Genomic DNA, 25,191 nt, shown 5'->3' on the forward strand with positions numbered 1-25,191 from the left:
GTGACAAAGGTCTGAGCACTGCCTGGGAAAACTCTTCTACGTGGGTACCAGAGGAATGCGACAGGAAAAGAAGTAACAACCTCAAAGTCCATCAGAGTAGAACGGGCAGACTGGGGCGTGTTCCTAAAATGGAATACTACCCTCCACCCAAAAAGAGTGGATAGCGGCTAGTCATCTCAGAAATGTAAGGATGAGCGGGAGAAAAGTCAGCCCCAGAATACCCATTGTATATATCACATAAACTTCAAAATTAAGTAAATATAATTTGGGGGTGTGCAGTGAAACTTTATACAAACTACAGAATTCAGAATTCGGGTTACAACTAGGTGGAAGGGGGTGGTGGGGAGGAGTGTCTGGAAGAAACATGGAGTGACCTTTCCAGGCGTCAGCAGTGCCGTTTCTTATGATGGGGTAGGGGGTACACGGGTGTCTATTTTATTATGTCTTTCCTTTTACGTCGGTCTTATGTACACTCTGATGTATATGATTTATTTCACAAAAGTTTTAAGAGCCAGGTCTGTGCCAATCAGTGGTCTGAGAATCACTGTGGACATACACCATCCCCAGGTCACATATTTGTTTTTTAACTTGCTTGGGATGCCAACCTTAATTCACACAGGAAGATAAAAACTTCCCTTAGTGGCTGCTTTCTAACTTCGTGAAGACTGAAAATTAAACCTGAGATGACGTAGTAAATTAAAACGATAGTGATGTTTTTATATCAAATTATATTTGTTACTTAAAGTGTATTTGATGGCTCAAGTGTTTTTAACATTTAAGAGAATTTGGCATATTCATGTCAGATTAGTTTTGTTATTTCAATTAGAAACCTACTAAATAACTCAGTTTAGGATTAAATGGAAAAGTTTAAGAACATTGTATTAAATGGTATTTGTTTTATTATTATTATTTTTTGATATGAGGAAAAGAAACCTCCGGTTTTCTGGTTTCTTTTTTTTTTATATTTTGAATTTTATTTTATTTTTTTATACAGCAGGTTCTTATTAGTTATCCATTTTATACATATTAGTGTATGTATGTAAATGGTATTTTTTAAAAGAACTGGAGACTCACCGTGTTTATGAGTTTATTAGATTCACTAGATCAGTTTAAATACTAGAAGAGGTGGCAATTAAAGGGCTTAAAAAGAAAATTAGGGAACAGTTCTCAGAGTTTTCTGAGATGTTCTTCCTGGGTTATAATCCTCAAATTTGGCTCAAATAAAATTTTCCAATTTTTTCTTTAAAAAAGTTTAATTTAAAAAAATAAAAAGAAAAATAAATAGATTTAATTTATAAATGCACTTTAAAAAGAAGAGTGATGCCCTTATGCCTTCCTTTTTATGGCAGTAGACTATAAAAAAAGATCAGAATTAACTATTTCAGATACTTGCAATGACCAGGGCGGATATCTGGTAAAGGAAGCAGCAGCAATGTTTTGTAGTTTTCTGGAGGACCAGGAAAAGAGGCCCCTGTGAGCGGGGACTGTGGGAAAATCCTCATAGAAAACCCATCCCTCTGACCAGAGGAACCAAGATAAGATGTCCCTGTGACCTGAATGGTGGCAGCGTGGTTTTTGTTTTGTGTTTTTTTTAATTTTTATGGGGGTATAGTTGATTTAAAATGTTGTTAGTTTCTGCTGTACAGCAAAACAAATCAGTTATACATATACATATATCCATTCTTTTTTAGATTCTTTTCCCATATAGGCCATTACAGACTAATGAGAAGAGTTCCCTGTGCTATACAGTAGGTCCTTATTAGTTATCTATTTTATACATAGTAGTGTGTACATGTCAATCCCAATCTCCTAATTTATCCCTCCCCCTCCCCCCCCTTCCCCCTGGTAACCATAAGTTTGTTTTCTACATCTGTGACTCTATTTCTGTTCTGTAAATAAGTCCATTTGTATCATTTTTTTAGATTCCACACATAAGCAACATCATATGATATTTGTCTCTGACTTACTTCACTCAGTATGACCATCTCTAAGTCCATGCATGTTGCTGCAAATGGCATTATTTCGTTCTTTTTTATGGCCGAGTAATATTCCATTGTATATATGTACCACATCTTCTTTATCCATTCCTCTGTGGATGGACATTTAGGTTGCTTCCATGTCTTGGCTATCGTAAATAGCGCTGCAATGAACATCAGGGTACACGTATCTTTTCGATTTATGGTTTTCTCTGGATATATTCCCAGACCTCCTTCCCCAGCCCCACTGTGCAGCCCTTGGGAATCTCCTTCTGAACAAAAGCAGAGATGGCCAGATGGCTTTTGGTGGTGGGCCTCGCCCCACTCAGGGCCCCTGCGGGGGACCATTACTGAGGAAGGCAGACGTGACCCCAATGGGCCCCAAGGCTGCTCCCTTTTCCTCCTGAACCCTTAGGAGCCAGGCTGCAAGGCTGGCCACTCGACGGAAACACCTGAGAGTGAGTTTAAGCTCAAGTTTAAAAAAAAAAAAAGGCGACAAGTACTTGCCCCCAGACCCATGAAATCAGGAATTCTAGAGTAGGGCCCGGGAGTGGGAATTTTTCAGAAGTTCCGCCAGGTGACTCCGAAGTGCACCTCCCAGGCTGAAAACTACTAACAATGTGACTTGCAGCAATGCTGCTTAGAGCAAAGGCAACAGTGCCCAGCAGCACGGCTGGGCCCGAGCTCTAACGAAGAGAGCACAAGGGCAGCTCCCGTGGCTCCGCGCACCGTCCGACTGCAGACACCATCTACCCCATCTGACTTGGCAAATGCCTTCTGTACAGCAGGACGGGGTGACGATAACTCAGGTCCTTTAAGAGTTATAGAGGGATCCCCTGTGTACAGAACCCGCCTTCACGGTGCTGGCACAACACTGGAAATGCTACTTAAGGTGAAGTTACATTTTAGTTTCCTCCCTGAATTATTTATTCCTCAAACAATAAATGGTGAAACCCAGGAGATGGTGGTGACACCGCGTGTGCTGGTCAGGAGGGACTTGAAGAATCACTGCTACAGCTGCTGCAGTAATGAACGCCACAAGTAAAACAGCCATCGCAGAGCACTCACCTCCCATCAGGTCACTGGCAAGTTCATCTTGTCCCAGAACACGTACGTCACTTCACCTTCGTGGGTAGTTGGTGCCTCCATCCGGAATGAGCGGGAGGCCCAGCGAAGCTGGCGGTGCCCACGTCCTGGCGGAGCACAGCACATCGGACTGCGCCCCCTGAAGCCACTGCTTTTATAAAACGAGTTGTACTTTCGTAGCCATCAGTGGTGACCCCCAACTTGGCCGTCTATTCCCTGCGCCCCCATCGGTGCCCCGGGAGCTGCTTTCGTGGGTCACCGTTCATCCGTCCCTCCTCTCTCACCTGCTCCCCAATCTTAGCCTGGAGGTGAGCGTGCATTTCTGGACCAAACGTCAACGTGTAACCGACACCACAACTAGCCACAGTGCACCCTGCAACCTTACAGGTAAGATTCCAAGAAGAGCTGAGAAGCAAGGAGAGCTGGGGGTGCGGACTGGATGAGAAACCGGAATAAAACAAATCCCCACCAGATAATTTCGGCATAAAATAAATCTAATGGCAGACTAAATGGAATATCTGGGAAGTGCCTTGAACCTTCATCCAAAAACACATAACTCCTAACCCACGTCAGTTTTCTTGTTTCCACTTTTAATTCTGCCATTTTCTCTTAATATTCAGGTTTTAACAAAGACAACAGGGCTATTGCTCGCCAAATCCCAGCTAGGAATTCAGAGCACAGAAAGAATCAAAACTACAGCAAAAAAATTATCAATCTGCACAACTAACTTTAGAAAACAGTTTAGTACAATTTTGTTATGAAACTCATTTACAGGAGGTTATTCACATGTACTTATCAAATTTGCTCCTGATAATACATGAAAACACAGAACTAAATAAACTGTGCACAGTAAGTCCAAGGCAAATTATATACAAAGAAGCAAAACAAATTTTTAAGTAGAATATATTCATGTTGAAAGAGCTAAGATTGAAAGAAGACAAGGCCACTTTCTTATAACGCCATGGCAAGGACAAAAACTAACAGCCGTATTTTTCACCTGCAATAAGGTTGACCACCAATCAACAACACTGCTATGACAGCCACATCAAGAAAGGCCACACTGTACATATGAAATGCTTAATGCAAATACATACACCAACTGGAACCACAAATCGATTCCAATGCAATGTCAGGTATGACTGTTTCCTGCTGGGAGAGGCTGTCAGGACACAGGCTTGCTCATTACAAGGGATGATGCACTAATTCTCGCGTTACCAGACTAGGTGGAAGGTGAACCAAAAGTGAACACGTGTGAGAACAGGCACCAAACTTAACAGGAAATAACATCGTTCGGGTGGGGCAGCAAAGTACGTAGGGTGGGGAGCACTTACTTACTTCATGTGTTGTGTGAGCGGAGTGGGAGAAGTTCCTGACCCCAGCTCTTTCCAGCATGCCTCTTCTATAAGCTTACAGGTTTTAGATTCTCTAAATTGTCACTACAAGTGTCTGCTAAATGAAGCATTTTACCAAGACAGCAGGAAAGTAAACTTAAAGAAACAATGAGCTTTCTTGCCAAAGGCCAGGCAGGAAGCTTACGAAGCCCCTGACCCAGAGTGGGGCTCAGCCCGCCTCCGTGAACGGGGAGCAGGGGTTGACTGTGGGGACAGAGCACGTGCTCCCCGAGTGACAGGAGTGTTCAATCCCATCAGCAGAGGTCTGGACACCAGTGGGAGGGACAAGGGTAACAAAGAAGTAGCATGTTTAAACCTTTGGCAACCAAACATTTTTTTTAAAGCTCTTAATAACCTGCTTCAGTAGAATTCCTGATGAACACAAAGCCCTTTTTGCTTAAAAAGCAGACGACCGAAAAAGTTTCAAATGGTGCACATTCACCTTCAGGAATGCCTGCTTTCTCCCCCAAACTAGCTAGGGCCGCACAGCATTCACTACAAACGGCTAGTTCAAACAATGGTCGGCTGTTACTAACACAGATTCTCAGTCTGTGGTACCTCAGCATCAGTGTGTGTGCGTGTGCGCTTGGAAAACTGGACTTTGAAATTAGGCAGCCCTGCCCTCATCCAAGTCTCTCAAATCTCCGCCCACCGTGGCCACTTCCTTTCACAGAAGCACAACCCCTCTAACCAGATCTTCCACCACAGCGGAGTATTTGCGTCACTTACGATGGTTTCCAAAGATCATAGGAAATCTGTCAACTCTCTTCCTGTTCTCAACTCCAAGTATTTGCCCTCCTCTCCCGTCCTTCTCTTTTTAGAGGATGTTTCTCTCCTGCCTAAAATATTGTATCTGGTCTGCCCTATCTGGTTCCCAAGCTGCCCGGTGACCAGAATCCCTTGGGAAGATGCTAAACATCCAGCTTTTCATGAGTTGGATTCTCTTGGCGATCTACAGGCTTCCACAAGCCACCCCAGCACTGATCTAATACTTGGCAACCACTGGATTTGTAACCCACCAGTTGCAGGAAATTCACAATATGCTGGGGGCATCTGAATGACATTTCAAGAATTATTCTTTCATTTCACATTCTTGCATCTCTCGAAGAATGAGAATTTTAGCTAGAGAACTATGTGCTCGCTACAATAGGCAGACGAACTCCTCACAGAAACGTAATATCCTGTGCCAAGGTGCCTCGTCTAAAAAGGTGCATGAGTGGAACTTCACCTAACAGAGCTTTGCTTCCCAGGGTCTTGCCCAGGACACGCCAGTTGGTTTAACAGGATGAGAGGCATCTGACCCAATGCACTGACTCCCTTCTCTCAGGCCGCCTTGGCTGTTAAAGACGTCTGTTTGCTACAACAATCTTTGAAAGGACCTGCCCTCCTCCCACCTTTTGTTTTTTTTAAATATAAGGTTTGTTCCGTTGAAAATGATTAACATTTTAAGCAGGGGAAAGAAAAGCTGTCTACCAGATTAAATTTTAAAAGGATTCTGTTATTTGCTATACAAATTATACATTCCAACTTTTACAGCATCCTCTCCAGTCTGACCTTTTCTACAGAAGAACAAGAGATCAACATTTTAAGTCTTCAACTTCGAGGACATTATTACTGATACACAAATGCTTTCTGAAAGCTTTTGCAACTGACAAAAAGTACTGAAGATGACCAAGAGGCCCATGTGTTAGGATACATTTTCTGGTTTCCAACAGCACACAAACTCCTTTAAGGAAAAAAGTAATCTTATCTGGACAGTCCTACTAGCTGGTCATCCGAAGTCTGCAGTAACGCTGTGGCTGACAGTCTCATTTGGCTCCACTATAAAAGCCTCCTCTTCTTTAAGCTACTGTCCTCCTCCTCCAGTCCCCTCTCGTCCCAGCCTGAGTTCCTCTTTGTGTGGTGGCTCAGAGAGCCACGCCTCTCCTGATCCCCCTCAGTGAAGGCCCCGGTCTCCCTCCTGTGGCTGAGTGCCCCGCCTTCCTGGGCACGTTTACTCGTGGAAGCACTGGTACTAGCAGCTGGAGCGTCGCACTGCGCGTGAGGACTGTGGTTGTTCACAGCAGCTCCCTTGGCGGGGGGCTGCTGCCCGATACTGGTCGGATCCTGGTGACTTCCGGGGAAGCCTGGCTCTCCCAAGGGAGGCGTTGCTCCGGGATACTGGGGGCTCGAGGGCTGCAGCTCACTGAGGCATTTCCCTTTGGCTTCACAGCCCAAGCCCATCCTCCTAAGCAGTCGTGGGTCCCGAAGCCGGTCCTGAATGGGTGGCCTTTCAGGGTCCTTTGCAGTAACAGTGACAGTGGCTTCTTTGGAGTCAGAGGGTGAGTGGTACGGGGAAGAAGCAAAGGACATCTTGGCAAATTCACTGTCTAGCTTGTTGCTGGGCACTCCGCCCTGGGGTGTGGACACCTCTGGGGCGACAGCAGGAGGGTGAGTCAGACTTCTCTGCAGTATGGGCTTGAGTTTCAGAATCTTCACTGCATCGTGTCTATAGTTTTTGTCCCAAGTCTTAATAATGGCACCACGCTTCTGTGCATCCTGAATCAGGTGATTCCAATGCTGGTTTTCCTTGAAACAAAGAGAAGGAAGAAAATTACATCCCAAAGAAACACTTCATATGCTTGGGAAGCAGAGGTTCCAGTTTTCGCTTCTGAACAAACAGTAAGTATACTTTCGTGAACAGATTCTCAAGAATCCACTACTCGTTAGACAAGGCTGAAAGGAAAAATAAGGTGGAATACAGAACGATAAAGCCACGCTGCTAGAAAAGAACACTGGGCACCACCTCTAAGAAAGAACTTCCACCATTTTACCACTGTTACTCAGGCCACGTGGTGAATTAGCTGTCATGCAAATCTGTACCAACTGCCGGTAGCCTCATGTAGCTATCTAAACTTCAATTAAGCAAAATTAAACATTCATTTCCTCAGTTGCACCAGCCACACTGCAAGTGCTCAGCAGCCGCATGTGACCAGGACTAGGATCCCGGACAACACGGACACAGAAGGGCTGCGTCATCCCACCGAGTTCCCTTGACACTGCTGATCCTAGAGTCTTGCCTGCCTCCGGCCAAGGCTAACATTCTGGAAGAGGAAGGCTTGGTTTCAGAAAGCTCTAACTTTTGAGTGCATGCTGACTGTTCTAGAAAGAGGTCCATAGCTTTCATCAAATTCCCAAAGGCTTCCCAAACTCCAAAGGGCTAAACGATCTTAATCCACTGAGATAACTATTCCAAAGATATTGTCCCACTTTTGTCTCTTTTCTAGAAGAGCTTAAGTTATGAAAAGCACATCTAAAGGGAAAAACAAAACAAAACAAAAACCCAACTCACGCATCTCTCCTCTCTTCCTTTTAGAGTTTCCTCAGCAATAAATTGCTTCTTTACAACCATCAGAACTTGGGCCTCTTTAGACAGAAGAAAGAGAGAGTATGAGGGAGGAAAAAAGACGGAGACTGAAGGAAAGAGAAGAAAAGGATAGCTCCCCTCATGGGGGCTCCTGCACTACTCAAGAAGGTGGGTAAGGGTATAGCAGTGAAGCTGCATACATAGTACTGACCTGCTGTGTGACCTTGGTCAAGTCACTTGACCTCTCTGAGCCTGTTTCCTCACTGTAAAGTATGAATAGTATTTTATTTAGATGACTCTAAAATGCGCTTTGAAAAAAAATAAAATGCCCTTTATTTTCACGTTTTACCATTTCTGACTTTGGGGTGCCTCTTGGCCAGGCAGCAGTTTCCATGTATGTAATCCTGGAGGAATTCATGGCTGGGTGACTACAACCTCTTGACTTTTAGTCAACAAACCGCTTTTAAAAAGAATGAGTCCTGGCTCTTGCCTGAAAAATCTTTCCACAGACATCCTCTGATACGACAAGAAAGTACCAGCACTACAACTTGGAGAATGGAGATCAGAAGTTGGAAAAAACCCCGGGGACCACAGTGGGGTCGTCTCATGAGACGCCTCTGACTGCACAGGGAACGGTTCGAGCGTGAGCAAGGGTAAATGGGATGGTGAATGGGGACGACCAGAGTGTTAGTCTGAAAGTGAGATGCTTTCAGGGGTATCTTAGTCTATCTATTTTGCTATATTTCCTATGTATGAACAAGAGTGGTATGACACTGGGTTGGCCAAAAAGTTCATTCAGATGTTACAGAAAAACCCAAATGAACCTTCTGGCCAACCCAATAAAAATCTGTCTAAAGTCTAAAAAAGTTCTTTCAGTAACTATAAAACAAAAATTCTAAGTGAAAATAAAGTGTCACAGTTCAATAGTAGAACATAAAATAATGATGCCCATTATATAACTAATGGCTGCTTGGATTTGATAAACTATGCTGGCAATGCAGGCCTCACAGGGTCTTTTAAAGCAAGTCGTGCAAATCAAGTGCACGGTACGGTGACCGCATGCACCAGGAAGATGCATATGAGCAGTACCAGGCTCCGATCTCCCTGACTCAGGAGAGCTCTTGAGAGTCCTACCCTGTGGCTGGAACACAGATGTAAAGCAGATGGCCTTGCTGCTATTTCTGCCAATTCTACTGCACCTAAACTTGCTGTTTAATCCAATCCCTAGATCACAAAAACAGTTCTGAGAAGGAGCTATTTAGTCTTGATTTCTCAGAGGAAACCAAGTGCCTTAATCACTGATTCCATCTCCATAAGGGAAACTGGGCTGAAGAACCAAAAAAAAAAAAAAAAAGAGGCTGGGGTGGGGGGAAGCCCAAGGACAAATACGTAAGTTGGATTGCAAGGTCCAAATGATAAACTGGAAGTTTTTCTATTCTGTTCTGTCGGTCTCTTTTTGTCACACTGGCTTCCCAGAGTGAAGACAATAACGTCTATACCGCAGCTAGATGTCAGTGGTCTTCAAATCTGCGTGACGGTGACTCTGGGGCTCACAGAGACTTCCTCGGGGGGATGTGAGAACGTTTTCTGGGAATCAATTTCCAAACCTCAGCTTCCAAACCCCAGTTCCCTATGTCCTCCTGGGGCTTTTCTGCCCTTCCACTCCATCCTTCACAACCACCACAACTCTCACCTGTCCCAAATCTGACCACAGGGCGCACGGCTAGGGGAGGTAAACACGCCTGGGTGTCAAATAGAGGGGGTGGTAAACAGAGGGGCGCCCATGAAGGCTCCCGCTATCAGGGCGTCTAAGAGACACAGCTCTATAAACATTTTACTTTTCGGGTTTGAACATTATCAAAATTCAACTGTGTGAAAATAGTAACTGTTAATACGTTACTCAACTGACAAGATATCGTTCGTTAATACTCAGATCCTTATGGTCACAGGAAAAATAATTTTTTAAAAAACTCTTTGAGGTAACCATAGATTCACAGGAAGTTACCAAAACAGTACAGAGGTTCCACGCACCCTTCACACAGTTTCCCCAAATAGTTATGAAAACCAATTCTTTAAACTTTCAAATTTACATGTAAATTTTTTGTGGCAGAAAAGCCTAATAGTCATATTAACAGAAAGGCTTTTAATTATGAAAATATATAAACTACCCCCACTGAATTTTATCCTAAACAGTATAAATGGCAATTCAATTTTAAAGAGCAGAAAGAATAACACTGCTCTCTATTCCACTGGATATATTTAAGAGTGGCATAATGGATTTATTTTTAATAGCTTTATTTTTAAATGTCAAATATTTACAATACATTAGAAACAAAATCTTTATCAACACTTACGATGAAAAATTTTCAATATAAACTTAAAAACGGAGGATACACAGCTTTTAAACATTCTTTCAAGGGGGTACACAAACAACAAAGGTTGAAGACCACAGATCTAGGTAAGAGTTGAATGAGAAAGACTGTATTTGTGCGCCCTCTGGTGGAACTAACCAAAACAGGGGAAAAACCTACTGAGTTGGCACCTCTCCTGAGATAAACCAATGACTCTGTTAAATACAGAAATTAGAGAAACTGAGTTATTACACCTAATGAGACAGGCAGCAAATATATGCTTTATCTAGCTGTGATTCACCAAATTAAGCTGCACTATTTGTCGACTACAGATGTAAACTTGCCCCTCCTTCTAGAGGAGTATCTGTACTGACGGAGGAGCTCTGATGCCACTCACCCCTCAAGGGAAACAGCAAGCAGTGCTGCTCTAAGTGCCAAGACAGAAATGAAGATCCACGCACTTCCCTGCACATTCCCCCTCTCTCTGGCATGAAGCTAGGCTAATAGCCACATTTACTGAGTGTTTACTAAGTGCTAACCAATCTTCTAGCACTTTACATATATGGGTTTACATGTCTTCCTAACAATTCTACGATGTAGAATCAATTTTTTTTAAAGGTCATCTTGAGAGTAAACTATGGATACCTGGGTCTTGGGCTAAGAAAGGGTGAGCGGTTTAGGCATTACAAAAGCTCCCAGGAAGAAGCTGCTGGAGGACATAACAACCAGGGGGAAGAGGCTCATTATTGTTTGTAGCCTCGAAATCATTCCACTTTGATGAAAAATAAAAACAAAACCTCAACCCGGTATCAGTCATGATGGGCAAACTCCGGAGTTCTCTGGTTCTCTAGAATGTACCTACCATCAGGGTCCTCAAATGTCCCAGGATGAAGAGGCTGTACTTGGCTCGTGTGATGGTGACATTCAATCTCTGCAAACTTGCCAGAAACCTAAGCAACAGAAGGAAAAAAAAAGTTACTTCTTTCTTCAGAATGACTCGGCATGTCAGTGTAGGTGAGACACAGGCGTTTCAGACAGCTTTTCTTGGGCTCCTGCTTTAAGGTCATGGTGCAGGACCTGGCACAGAAGCAATTCCCATTAAGGACAGCAAACAAACAAGATGCCCAGTGCTTTCTTTCAAAGTGATGCATCTGTCTGTCGATTTCCTATTTTGACTTGGATGAGATATTGGAAATTTTAATGGTATGATTTTTAAGCCTTAAAAGATCCTAAAAATATGATAGTAGATCAATTATGACACATACCATGGAGAGGAACATGCCCCTGCAAAATATACTGGATTCAATAATCTGTTTCACTCTTATCAAGTGAAAAAACAGATTCACACTGTGACATGGGTTAATACACAAGGTACCAGGAGAAGCAGACCTAACAGTGGATCAACTTCACAACTTAAAAAAGAAACCTTCAAGATATTACTCAATTTTTTATATAAGAAAATAGAGCAAATGATGGTATTCTCTAACAGTGATTAAAAAGATCTAACTCGGGGGCTTCCCTGGTGGCGCACTGGTTGAGAATCTGCCTGCCAATGCAGGAGACACGGGTTCGAGCCCTGGTCTGGGAAGATCCCACATGCCGCGGAGCAACTAGGCCCGTGAGCCACAACTACTGAGCCTGCGCGTCTGGAGCCTGTGCTCCACAACAAGAGAGGCCGCGACAGTGAGAGGCCCGCGCACCGCGATGAAGAGTGGTCCCAGCTCGCCGCAACTAGAGAAAGCCCTCGCACAGAAACGAAGACCCAACACAGCCAAAAATAAATAAAATAAATAAAAATTAAAAAAAAAAAAAAAGATCTAACTCTGGATCATAAACAAGCAAAGAATCAATAATGACAGTTACCCACCCAATTGAGCCTTGCATGGCATTTGCTCTGACACATGTAACAATAACACAATCTTTCTGACGACCCTGGAAGGCATCCACGGTATCTACTTCTGCTGGCCTATTTACGAAGAGAGAAACATATTTACTGAAAAAAGATAATTATTAAATATACATATTTATACAGTAGTATTTCTTACTTTTTTAATGCTATCTTTTTAAATTGGAATAGAATTCACATAACACAAAATTCACCATTTTAAAGTACACCATTTGGTGGTGTTGTCATTCACTACAGTGTACAGCCATCACCGCTATCTAATTTCATAGCATGTCCATCACCCAGGAGAGAAGCCCTGTGCCTATCAGCCATCAGTCTCTATCTCCCCCTCCCCAGGCGCTGGCAACCACTAATCTACTGTCTGTCTCTATGGACTTTTCTATATGGGAAATTTCATATAAATGGAATCATAAAATATGGGACCTTTTGTGTTGGGCTTCCTTCACCTAGCATGTTTTCAAGGTTCATCCGTGTCGTAGACTGTAACAGTACTTCATTCCTCCTACGACTATTAGCCTGTACAGATACACAATTTATTTTTTACCTATGTACAAATTTTGGACATTTGGGTTGTTTCCACTTTTTGACTATCATGAATAATGTTGCTACGAACATTCATGTACAAGCTTTTGTGTGAACCCTTTCTCAATTCTTTCAGGTATGTATCTAGGAGTGGAATTGCTGGGTCACGTGGTAATTCTATGTTCAACTTTAGGAGGAACTGCCAAACTGTTTTCTACAGTTTCTCACCAGCAATGTGTAAGTATTCCAATTTCTCCACATCCTTGCCAAAACTCGTTATTTTTATTTTTTTGTAATGATGGTCATCTTGGTGGGTGTGAAATGCTATCTCCTCATTGTGGTTTCGATTTGCATTTTCCTAATGACAAATGATGTGGAACAGCTTTTCATGTGCCTGTTGGATTTTTATCTTCTTTTGAGAAATGTTATTCACATCCTTTGCCCACTTAAAAAGTTAGATTATCATTTTATTAAGTTGTATGAGTTCTTTATATATTCCGGATATGACTTATCAGATGAATATTTTGCAAGTATTTTCTCCCACTCTGTGTGTTGACTTTTCACTCTTTTGATAGTGTGTCCTTTGAAACACATAAGCTTTTAATTTTTAAGAAGGCCAATTTACTTCTCCTTTGGTTACTTGTGCTTGGGTATCATATCTAAGAATCTGTTGCCTAATCTGAGGTCATATAAATTTACCTTTGTTTCCTTATAAGTTTCATAATTTTGTCTCTTAGACTCAGGACTCTAATTCATTTTGAGTTAATTATTGTATACAGTGTGAGACAGGGGTCTAAATTCATTCTTTTGCATGTGGATATCCAGTTATTCCAGCACCATTTGTTGAAAAACTATTCTTTCCCCAATGAATAGGCTTGGCACCCTTGTTGAAAATCAACTGGCCATAAATGTATGGATTTATTTCTGGAATCTCACTTCTATTCTATTGGTCTATATGTCTACCCTTATGACAGTACCAGTGTTGACAGCTTTGTAGTAAATTTTGAAAGAGGGAAGTGTGAGCCCTCCAACATTGCTCTCTGTCAAGCTATTTAGGGTCTCTTGCACTTCCATGTGAATTTTAGAATAAGCTTGTCCATTTCTGTAAAAAAAGGTAGTTGGAATTTTGACAGAGATAACAATGAATCTGTAGATCAACCTGGGGAATGGTGCCATCTTAACAATATTAAGTCTTCCGATCCATGAACATGAAATGGCTTTACATTTATCTAGTTCTTTAAATTCTTTCAACAACGTTTTGTCCTTCTGTGTATGAGCTCACACTTCTTTGGTTACATTTACTCCTAAGTATTTTGTTCTTTATGATGCTATTATAAATGGAATTTTAAAAAATTTTCTTTTTCAGATTTCTCTATAGTGTACAGAAATACAACTGATTTTTGTATACTGATCTTGTACCCTACAACTCTGCTGAACTTGTTTATAAGGACCAGTAGTTTGCATAGATTTTTTAAGGGTTTTCTATATGTAAGAGTATGCCATTTGTTTTTTTTGTTGGTTTTTTTTTGTTTTTGGTGTTTTTTTGGCCACGCGGCGTGCAGGATCTTAGTTCCCTGACCAGGGATCAAACCCATGCCCCCTGCGGTGGAAGCATGGAGTCTTAACCACTGGACCACCAGGCAAGTCCCAGATTATGCCATTTGTGAAGAGACACTTTTACTTCTTCTTTTCAAATATGGATGCCATTTCTTTCCTTTTCTTGCTTAACTGCTCCGCATAGAACGTCTAATGCAGTGCTGCACAGAAGCAGTGAGAGGAGGCATCCTTCCTGATCACAGGGGGAAAGCTTTTAATCTTAGCATCACGTATGATGGTTTAGCTGTGGGTTTTTCATAGATGCTCTTTATTAGGTTGAGGAAGTTCCCTTCTATTCCTAGTTTGTTGACTATCTTTATCATGAAAGGTTGCTGCATTCAGTCAAATGTCTTTTCCACATTTATTCAGATGATCACCATCATGTGGGGTTTCCCCCTTTAATATGGTATATCACACTGACTGATTTGCATATGTTGAACCAACCTTGCATTCCTGAGATAAATTCCACTTGATTGTGGTAAATAATCCTTTTAATATGCTGTTGAGTTCAGTTGCCATTATTTTGTTGAGAATTTCTGCACCCGTATTCATAACGGATATTGGTCCATAGTTTTCTTTTCTGGTGATGTCTCCATGGCTTTGGTATCAGGGTAATGTTGGCCCCATAAAATGAGTTAGAAAGTATTCCCTTCTATTTTTTGGAAGCATTTGCAAAGGACTGGTGTTAATTCTTAATGTTTGACAGAATCCACCAGTGAAGCCTGGTCCTGTGTTTTTCTCTGTTGGAAAGTGATTACTAACTCAATCTCTTTACATTTAATAGGTCTATCCAAAGTTTCTGTTTATTTCTAGAGTCAATTTGGTAGTTTGTGTGTTTCTAGGTGCAGAAACTTTTGAGTTAATGGATTTCCAATATTTAATTTTTAATTTTACTGTCGAGGTATAAAGGAGACAAAAACATGATCTTCACCCTATACATGAAGGCACTAAAAGGGTTAAATACTTTATTCTAAGTGAAAATGTGAATACATGATTCTCAGTAGAGTTAGAATTCAGATAACAAGTCATCCAACTAAAGGGAAAGGCCTGAAGAATTTCTCAGTCACTTCCATTGTCAAGTGTAACGGTGATGACATTTGAACTGGCAGGAGGCACTCCATCTACAGGGGCTTCAAGTGCAACCACACTCCCTCCCAGCGCAAGCCTATGGAGCCGGGGTCCTAGTCTCCTTGTTCTATACTACCAGGGTCTAAGACCACTCCCTAGGGTTAAGTTTCCTTTTCTTCTTTCCTTCTATCCCCTCTTTCTTCTTTTTAATTCAACAGAAAAACTGGAAATATCTGTAAAAATAGAGATGCCTCACCCTTTTCCATCAAACTCTTTGTCCAAATCCTTCTGAATCATCATCTTCTGAGCCTTGTAATGGGTTATTATGCCAATGTTTCGGAAAGTAACATCCTTTCTTTTGTCTTTTATAAGTTTAATTATTTCCATTACCAGTTTTATTTCTTGAACATTTACATATGAGCTAAATAAGACGAAAACAAAAATACAACACATCAAAACTAATAGCAGTCCAATTGCTAAGTTAAGTTCCACTTTGTTTTCCACTACAGTAAAGGGTACATGGGTAGGTTTCATCTTTATTCAGTCAGCAGTGATTCAAAGAGGCTGTTATAATGACCATTAATATTGTACATATGAATAAATATAAAAATAACTGCCCAGTGAAACACGAAGTTCTATGACAGAAAAGAGGTTGGAGTCAAGTGATGTTTAGGCACCAGTTTCTTCATTTATTAAAACAGGGATAGCCGCAGTGAGAACGGAAGTATTCATAATAATAATGAAGATATGACTAATGAATAGCTAACATTAAGGATTTACTATCTTCCTAACACTGAGAAAAGTGCTTCAGATGTACTACCTTCCTGCATTCCCCACCACAGGCCATGCAGATCATGCACCACATGACCGAGAGGATGGCAGCCACACAGACTAAATGTGACCCAGCCCCCAGAGATGAACAAACACGGGGCCCTACAGCAGGATCACGTCCTCTGTCCTTGCTGGCCTCATCCTGCACTCCCAACTCATCTCCCGAACTACAATGCATTCCCTCATTACCATACCAAATGCAACATGTGTGCACGCTGGGGGATGCCCTGTACTCGCACCTTGATTCCCGAGGCTACCTTATCTGTCTCACTTTAAAGCCTTAAATACTCACTATTCTAATTTCAAGACTTACTGTACAGACAACCCAGTCAGCTAGCTTTCTTTTCCATACCTGAAATCTTTATTCGGTCACCTCTCATGCCAACACTCTTCTCGTGACCATCCATCTCCACAATACTTATGTGGTAAACTCTCAATCCTCTGCTCCATTCCAACAGACCCCACTACAACCTTCACAATCCCTCTGGAATAGCAACCCCCCAGCCAACTGCTCCGTATTTCTAACTTCTTCACTGAGAGACCCCTCCCTCCACCGCTATTAACTAATATCTTATTCTCACGGAGGACACCACTTGCTCTGCAGCTCTCTCCTGACGCAGAGGTGGAATTTCTATTTCTTCATACGTCATGATACAGGGGTGGCATTTCTATCTGTGCTAACAAATGCAGCCTCCGGGCTCCTCTTCCTTTATTCTCTCACAAGAAGCCCTGGCTCCTCTGAGGTGCTTCCTAATTAGCAACCACTGCTCCTTTTCGCTGTCATTCACAAACCACCTGATTCACAATCCAACATGCTGAAAGTACTGTCCACCCTCTGCCTCACACCTTGACTCAACTGTATCTGTACTTATCCTTCACAGTACTTAACCCAACCAGAATCATTAATCACCACGGTGATGGCCTGGTTAATGTCTGTCTCCCCTGTTAAGACCACAGCAGCCTTGCACTGGGGCCACGTCTGTTTTACTCACGGTTGTGATCTCAGCATGGATCTACTGAAGTGCTGACCGCATGTTAGGTAACATAACCCCCATTACCCAGTTAAGAAAAAAAAAATCAAAAGACTGAAATATATAAAGACATCAGTAATTTATGATTGAAAAGGTGAAGTTATCAACCCAGCTAAAAGAAAATGATTGTGCACTGGCAGTAGGCAGAGAGATTTATATGGAAAATATTCTGAATTTAAATATGAACAGAAACAATATAAAAATTCTGGGACCATCAGAGGGGACTGAAGAAAAAGGAGAACGTACTCATTATCCCGCTTTTCTGAACCATCTCCAACATCAAACACGAGGTAGGGCTGAAATGGCCATTCAGATGAACACCGAATGGTCTCTGTCAATCTACAAAAGAGCAGCCACCATTCAGAATGCAAGTCAAATTATAAGAGAAAACGTTTTAGAATTATTATTACCATTTGTTCTTTCTGGGGAAGAGAGCGAGGGAAAGTAAGAGGACAAGAAGGACCTTCTTTTTACATAAAATTAAATACTTTTAAATAACATATTTTAGTGAAAGGTAGCAAGTGAATTTCATTTCTATTCTAGTAGTACTAGGGAGAATGACCCACGTAATTAAAATATAACAATCATAATTGGAAAGTTACTCATAATACAGTAAGTGAAAAAAGCAAGCTACAGAATACTATGTAGAGCATGGTGTGCTTTTTTTTTTCCCCCAAAAAGAGAAAAAGTAAAAAAATGATGTGCATAGTACAAGGACTGGAAGTAGATATAACAAAATGTTACCAGTGATTACCTCTGGGTAGTATAAATAGGGGTTCGGTTTTTCCCTTTCTTTTCATTTATCTGCATTTGCTACAATCAATAGGACTTTTATAATTAAAATTATTAAACCTTTATGCTTTTAATAACAAGACCTAAAAGCACAACAAAAGAGCTATTCTTCCTAAGCAGCCAAACCTACAAATAAAACAGGTGAACATGCAATGAACAGAACTCACCTATTTGTTTTCAAGCTCTTGTTATAAACGTAATTAGAAGGGAAGAGACATATGTCTGGGTGCATCCTGTACTGAATGGTGAGCTGTAAGACAGGCAGCCTGCCAATCACGTTGTGCTCCACGTTCTCTTCCAGAAGTTTGTAGAAGCGGGCCATCATCGACTGGTCATAGCCATAATCCTGGGCCTTCTGAAAGGAGGAAAACAAAGCAATAATCTCCAAGAATTCACTTGTACTTTTCCCACTATTAAAAAAACAATCACTGAGCTCTAAAATGTACAAGGTATTACCAACAACCAAAGATTCAGATAAAGAAAATGTTTCCGACTCCAGCCCTAGAAAAACCATGCAGCTTGACTACAAAAGTTAAGGTATTTTCTCCTTATTTAGAAAACCCACATACTGCTTATGAACGAGATGTGATCTTGTGAATGACCACAACTGTTGCTATTTTGGTGCTAACAGGGGTCACCTGAAAGAATCGATGATAAAAGCAGCAAAGAACTGTAACACAGATTTTAACAATTATTTCTGGGCTATGCTCTCACAACTAAAAATAATGAATGTCATTGTAAATAAGCCTCTGAAAGACCAGTTTCTTCATGCATCCATCATATACCGAGCAGCTAAAACTTGGGGTGCTGAGAGTCTACAGTGGATAAGATCAAGTGTCACAGGACTTACATTCTAGTGGAGGAGACAGGCAACTAAGTTGATTTCATAAATCCAAGAAAGGGTTACAAACCTGTGATCTGAAACACAGTGACTTAATTGACAAATGAAGAAAACTGTCTTAATGTTATCACAGTCGTGCCTTGGGATATACTTTTCAATGGTAGCATCATATCAAGATTCAAAAAGTATTATATCTTAAATAATCCAGAAGCAAAAAATGTGCTCTGGAAAACCCACTAAGATGATGCAATCTTTATGAGTGATGTTGACAATATGAGCATTGAAGATGTATGTGCAAAGTTTTAATAAACCTGTTTCACAAACTATCAGAGTGGAGAAAATAGGCATTACTTCTTATTTATATTATTTATATATGTGATTATTTATATATGTGATATTAAATAGGTTTGTATAATTAAAGGGAATATTTTTAGTAGACATTTGGCAATTTCATCTATACCCCGCAAAGTTTATCTATTCAAGTTAGCTAAAACCTCATTTACTTCACTCTGGGGAAAAAGAAAATGGTTTATATGAGGTAACACATCTACTTCCAGAAAAAAAACTGAGTCCATCCTACAAAATGATGGAGATTTTTATGTTTTGACATGAACATATATTCCTGATCTATTTACTAACTGGAAAAAAGGTAATGTGGTACAGACTGATTCTGCCACCTTTAAACAAGGTCAAAACCTACATACATATACACAAATTTATACATTCCCTATAACCATCTGACATTCTGAATTTAGTAACTTATTTACTGTCTGTTACCCACTAGAATGCCAGCTTCATGAGGGCAGGGATTTTTGTCTGTTTTCATCACTGTCTTGATGCCAGAACTTAAAAACAGTGCCTGAATTAGCCTGGCACTCAATGAACACAGACTGAAAAAAAAGTCAACACACACATGCCCACAAACTGTTCAAATACTCACTAAATTGTTCATAGTAATTATCCCTAGGGTTAGAAAGGCATATTGAGAAAATTAACTTCGTAATTATTTTCTGAAATTTTCTCAATAAGCCTCTATTATTTTTGCAATAATAAGAAAAGCCCAAATGGATTTTTCTCATTTCTGCTGTTTTTAATCCATCACCAAAGTAGACAGTAAAACTGAGGCTTGTCAACAACCCCTTTTCACTAGCTACATGCTAAGGCCCTTCAGGAAGTTCAATCAGTAAGTTTCGGAAACACTGTATTATCCACAGAATGCAGGACAGAGTTGGCTCCTCCTGGTTCTCCACAAGCAGAGTCCCCTGCAGCAGCTCTTCCCTACGGACAAGGTTTTCACTCAGGGACGTGGGTGCTCCTAGGCTATTCCCTTCAACAGTCACGCACGAGTGTTCAGACGTCGAAGAAACGCACTATCATTTTGATGATTCCAAAGTCAAAAAACAATAATAACAAAAACAACTTGCTTTCTTTCCATAACGTAACAGAAATGCTGTGAAAATGGTCTGTTCTCTGGGACTGTTTATGCAGCCACTACTCTACATTTGTACAAATAATCTATGTATCAGTAAAATGCTCATATTTCATTAAATTTCAAAACCGTCATCTAGACCTATATGAAGATTACCCAAAACATCTGAATCCTGATTCTGCTGTGCATTTCTAGGAGCCATCTTTAGTGAGATTTAAGAAACAAAGTGAAGGGGACCACAACTTTGGCGCTCATCTTCCCACAAGCACAGCCCACAATCTCTTTCCTTTCACCACCTTCCCTTTCAGAGGATGTGAGGGATGCCGGCATTTTCCTGTGCTATAGGATACAGAATCCTAAAATTGAAAACGTTACTGTAAGAATAATTTCTCTTTATACTGTTTTCCTCAAGTTTGCACATATTTAAATATAAACCAGGAGGTTGGATTCTTTTCCTTGCTTTTAAAGTTTTTCTTTTATTACTGTTTTGGTGTTTATGTTACTAAAATAAATCAGATACAGCCCTTAGAACAGCTGCACACTGCCTTTCCCAAAGGAACAGCCCACTGCACATGGGACGTTCTCCTCCTAAACTTCTGGTCTGTGACACTCACACTGCTCCTGTCACACACGCATAAGCACATTATGAACAAAGGAACATTTCCGGAGACTTTTACTATGAAGGCTCGTAACAGTGGTTCTCTTTTCTCAGCCGTTCCCTGTTTTTCCCAGCAAGTAAGAGATGATGATCCAAGAAAGACCGCCCCACGCCCCCAAAGCAGAAAAACCCAAACAAGCCCCTTCCACTTTAAAGCAACACGAATGTGAAGACACGTACCACAGAGATGACCGTGGGAGGGAGCTGCTTAGGGTCCCCTACGAGGATGAGCTTGCTGCAGCGATGGATGAGCGGAGTAAGAGTTTCAACTTCACAAGACTGCCCGGCCTTGGTACGAGAGGACAGAATGGGACATAATCAGAATTCTCTCTATTATTTATTTATCCATATACAGTCTATCCAATTCATAAGAGTCGTAACCATTCAGAAACATACACTTTCTCTTTCTGCACCAAAGATCAAAAATAAGAACTTTCTTTGGTTAGAAAACAAAACAACAAAAACATTCTAAACGCCGAGGGGGGAAAAAAAAACCCCCACACACGTTTTGAAGTCAGCCGCCACTCAGGTGCCACTACCACTTGGGAAGCAGCCATAAGCTAGAAGGGCCATGTCATGTCCCTGGTTTGTCGTCTTTTTTTTTTTTTTTTTAACTTTTAATTTATTTTTTTATTTTATTTTATTTTATTTATTTATTTTTGGCTGTGTTGGGTCTTTGTTTTCTATGCAAGGGCTTCCTCTAGTTGCGGCAAGTGGGGGCCACTCTTCATCGCGGTGCGCGGGCCTCTCACTGTCGCGGCCTCTCTTGTGGCGGAGCACAGGCTCCAGACGCGCAGGCTCAGTAGCTGTGGCTCACGGGCCCAGTTGCTCCGCGGCATGTGGGATCTTCCCAGACCAGGGCTCGAACCCGTGTCCCCTGCATTGGCAGGCAGACTCTCAACCACTGCGCCACCAGGGAAGCCCCCCCCGCTTTGTCTTCTTTGTCCCTGCTGGGCACATGCCTGAGGGGACTGCGTGTCTGTGCGTCTCACCCCCATCCCACTCTCTTCGTTGTTCCTCAGTAGGCCGCCTCAGTTGCAAGACTCAAGCTTCTTTTCAATTCAATGGCATTTCCTTCAATTATTTCATCACTTCCATCTTTTCTATTCCTTCGTTTTGGTGAATACTGGATCTTGGATCTCCGGGATGGGTTCTCAGTACCTCATTTTCCATCTCTTTTGTCTTCTGGCTCTACATTCTGGCAAACAGTAGGTACCCAATAAACGTTTGCTCAATGAATGAAGTAGGAATAAAGATGTTAGCTGAAAATATGGTGGCTCAGAGCGGTCCAGAGTTATATTAAAAATGCTTCAAAAGGTAAGCAGAGATACCCCAAGCAGGAGCTAGAATAATCCTTGGGAGGGATTTTATGAAGAACAATCAGGAATCCCTAAGACTACAGTCCCAATACTGAAAAAGCAATTTTCATCGTGGTGGGTCATTAGCAGCATATTTCAACATAAGAGAATACACATGTAATGGCAGGTCAAAATCAGATGCAAAAAGACCACTTTGTCAACATCTCGGCAGCCACTCTTCATCTAAGACTTACTCCTTACTCCTCAGGCAAAGCTGTATGGCCGACTGCTTACTGACCTCATCAACAATGACGCAACTAAAGGGGACACCCCCTTGCCCACGGAAAGCAGCCTCGAGCAGCAAACCACCACTCGTGCTCAGTGTGCAGCAGATGATGTGGGACTCTAAGATGATGATGTTCTGTGTCTTTTGTGGGCGTCCTTGAACCTAAGAGAATAAAAGTTAATCAACATTCAGTGGTATATAAATTCCTAACTACACTTATTATGTGGCAGAATAATGTCTAGTAAATGTTAGGTAGGAACCTCAAACCTAGAAAACAGCAAAAACATTCAAGATAATCAGAAGCCACCAGAAAGAACACTTTGCAGTGGAGTCTAACCTCAGAACATGATTTAATAAGCACATTAAGAAAAATTTATTCAGGGTTTAATTTGGTCAAAGTGGATTACAATTCTTACAGCCTGATGTATGAGGTAAGGTATCAGAATAAGCAAAGATTTAAGTAATTCTACTGAGTTGTGAAGGAATTATCTGAGTAAAACCGGGATCAGAACTAAGCCTGAACATACCCTTTCTGTTAGTTTTTAAGTACATAATATTGTTCTCTCTTTTATAAGGGCTAGTACCAACAAAAACGTCTGTGAAACTGACAAGCATTCTACTTCCACAGTAGAATCCAACAACCTTGGTCCAGACTATAATGGAATAAACTGTGATGGAGACTGACAGTATGAATGACACCTCACAATGCATTTCATTCAGTGTTCGAATTAATAAACCAGTACTCTCATCAGAGATTCAGTTAGCCTATTTCCCCTCCTGAAAAAGCTGTCGTGAATCATCCCTGAACATATGATAGATTCAACCATGGATGCCAAGGCATGTATGTGAGAAGAGGGTGGCAACTGTGGCCTTCTGGTGCTCACATGTTAACTGTCACATACCTCTCCTCTCAGCCACCTAATGAGTAAAACTGCCAAGTACAATTAATTTAATGGCCCACAGAACAACGTGATCAGTGGCAAAAACCGTAATACCGGTAAACGTGGACTTCATCCTTAAACGTGGGAAGATTAATTTTGGGCTCAGCTTAAAGTTTTAATAAAAAGCTTTCCACATAATTTTTAATTTAAATAAACAAACTGCTAGTGGAAATATGCATTCAGTTCAACTATATTTATTTAGCCACACAGAGAAGGTCAATAATACATTGAAGAGAAAAACCTCAGCTCAAAAATACAAATACCATTACCGGTTGAGTATTACCCTCTCTTTCCCTGACCCCCAATTCATTTCATTAAGGGCTGCATTCTGGTGATGGGGTACACACCTGGCTCATCCTAGCTTTGACCAATCTAAATGTCAGTTGATATTTTTATATCCAAAGAATACTGGGAAAAGTTATACATGTTATAGAAGGATTTTTGTGATCAAAAACAAGTAAAAAGAGTATATGCTTTCAGCCAAAAACTGAGAAAAAAGGTGCTTCTATTTCTTGGGCCACATCCCAGCCACTGTCACTCTACCTGAATTCAGACATGTAATTTTTTTCCCTGTATTTTCAAATATTTATTTATTTATTTATTTATTTGGCTGCGCTGGGTCTTAGTTGTGGCATGTGGGGTCTTCCCTGCAGCGTGTGGGATCTTTAGTTGCAGCATGAGGGATCTTTTAGTTGTGACATGCGGGCTCTTAGCTGCAGCACACGGGATCTAGTTCCCTGACCAGGGATCACACCCACACCCCCTGCAATGGAAGCACAGAGTCCTAACCACTGGACAGCCAGGGAATTCCCCCAAATTTTTAAATGTAATTGAGAAAAGACCATAGGTTGTCTGAACTATTTCATAATTTAAAAAAAGAAAAAGTAATACCAGGAAAATGCTACAGGTGAACTACTTACCTCTTTAATTTTAGAAGCAAGCTCCTGCCTTTCTTTTGAAACTTTGGCAATTTTTTCATCTAATTCTTGCCTCTGGAAAAAATCAGAATGCCATCATTAAAATTAAGCATTTTAAAATGCTTTCCAATGGACTGCCTCACACTTCAAAAGGGTGAGCCAGTACTTTACCAATGAAAAACTGATTCACCCAGTGTGTTTTCTCTATACCAGTATTCCTGTATTGCTGTGTGTCAGAGTTTAGCTAAGCTACCCCATGGTACTGCTGCCCTGGCATCCATTTTGTTTGGCCAAGCAGCCTGCAGAGACCCCAGACTAACACTAGGCCCCTTCACACACACGCACGCCCTAGACAGCAGCCCGTGGAGTCACCAGCCCACCAGCCAACATAAGCTCTTGTGATCAACAGTCTCCCCTGCCATCCAGTGCCTTCCCCTTATATGCCCTTTAGATAAGGCCCTCCAAGCAACTTACCAAAACCCTGCTCTTTCGGTTACAATTGGCCAATCCAGCCCTAGCCTGGGAACCACCCATGGACTCTGATAACGACATGTGCGCCAGGGCCTGCCTCTCTCTGTCTGCACTCTCCCTTGACCTGCCTGCCATGCCCCTCAAGGCATGCCTTATACCTTTTTCAAGACCTGTGAAAATAAACTTCTCTATTTCGATTTCTCTTGTGGTCTGTTTTTAAACATCAGCTCATTATCCAGCAACCCAACAACCAGCACCCCATGTTTCAATTAGTAGGTGTTAATTTGATAAATTCTTTTTTTGGTGGCCACACTGTGCGGCATGAGGGATCCCTAGTTCCCTGAGCAGGGATCGAACCTGAGCCCCCTTCAGTGTAAGTGCAGATTCTTAACCACTGGACCACCAGGGAAGTCCAATAAGTTCTTAATACTGTGTATGATTCAGTTCTGTTCAG

General features: G+C 41.5%; 1 protein-coding gene across 4 annotated transcripts in view; it reads right to left on the bottom strand.

Moving 5' to 3' along the window:
• Positions 1 to 3,631: 3,631 nt before the first annotated feature.
• SETX (senataxin) overlaps positions 3,632 to 25,191 on the bottom strand; it is an 84,155-nt gene continuing 62,595 nt past the window's right edge. For 3 of the 4 annotated variants that reach the window (XM_059925908.1, XM_059925905.1, XM_059925906.1), the window contains 9 exons: positions 24,270 to 24,341; positions 22,421 to 22,570; positions 21,005 to 21,112; positions 18,064 to 18,251; positions 17,351 to 17,443; positions 15,499 to 15,663; positions 12,018 to 12,116; positions 11,013 to 11,100; positions 3,632 to 7,021 (listed from right to left, as the gene is read on the bottom strand). In XM_059925908.1, the coding sequence (XP_059781891.1) occupies positions 6,275 to 7,021; positions 11,013 to 11,100; positions 12,018 to 12,116; positions 15,499 to 15,663; positions 17,351 to 17,443; positions 18,064 to 18,251; positions 21,005 to 21,112; positions 22,421 to 22,570; positions 24,270 to 24,341 (1,710 nt within the window). In that variant the 3' untranslated portion in view covers positions 3,632 to 6,274. The remainder of the gene's footprint in view (positions 7,022 to 11,012; positions 11,101 to 12,017; positions 12,117 to 15,498; positions 15,664 to 17,350; positions 17,444 to 18,063; positions 18,252 to 21,004; positions 21,113 to 22,420; positions 22,571 to 24,269; positions 24,342 to 25,191) is intronic. The other variant, XM_059925907.1, reaches the window with a different exon arrangement.

The sequence above is a fragment of the Balaenoptera ricei genome, chromosome 6, assembly GCF_028023285.1.
Source record: "Balaenoptera ricei isolate mBalRic1 chromosome 6, mBalRic1.hap2, whole genome shotgun sequence".
NCBI lineage: Eukaryota > Metazoa > Chordata > Mammalia > Artiodactyla > Balaenopteridae > Balaenoptera > Balaenoptera ricei.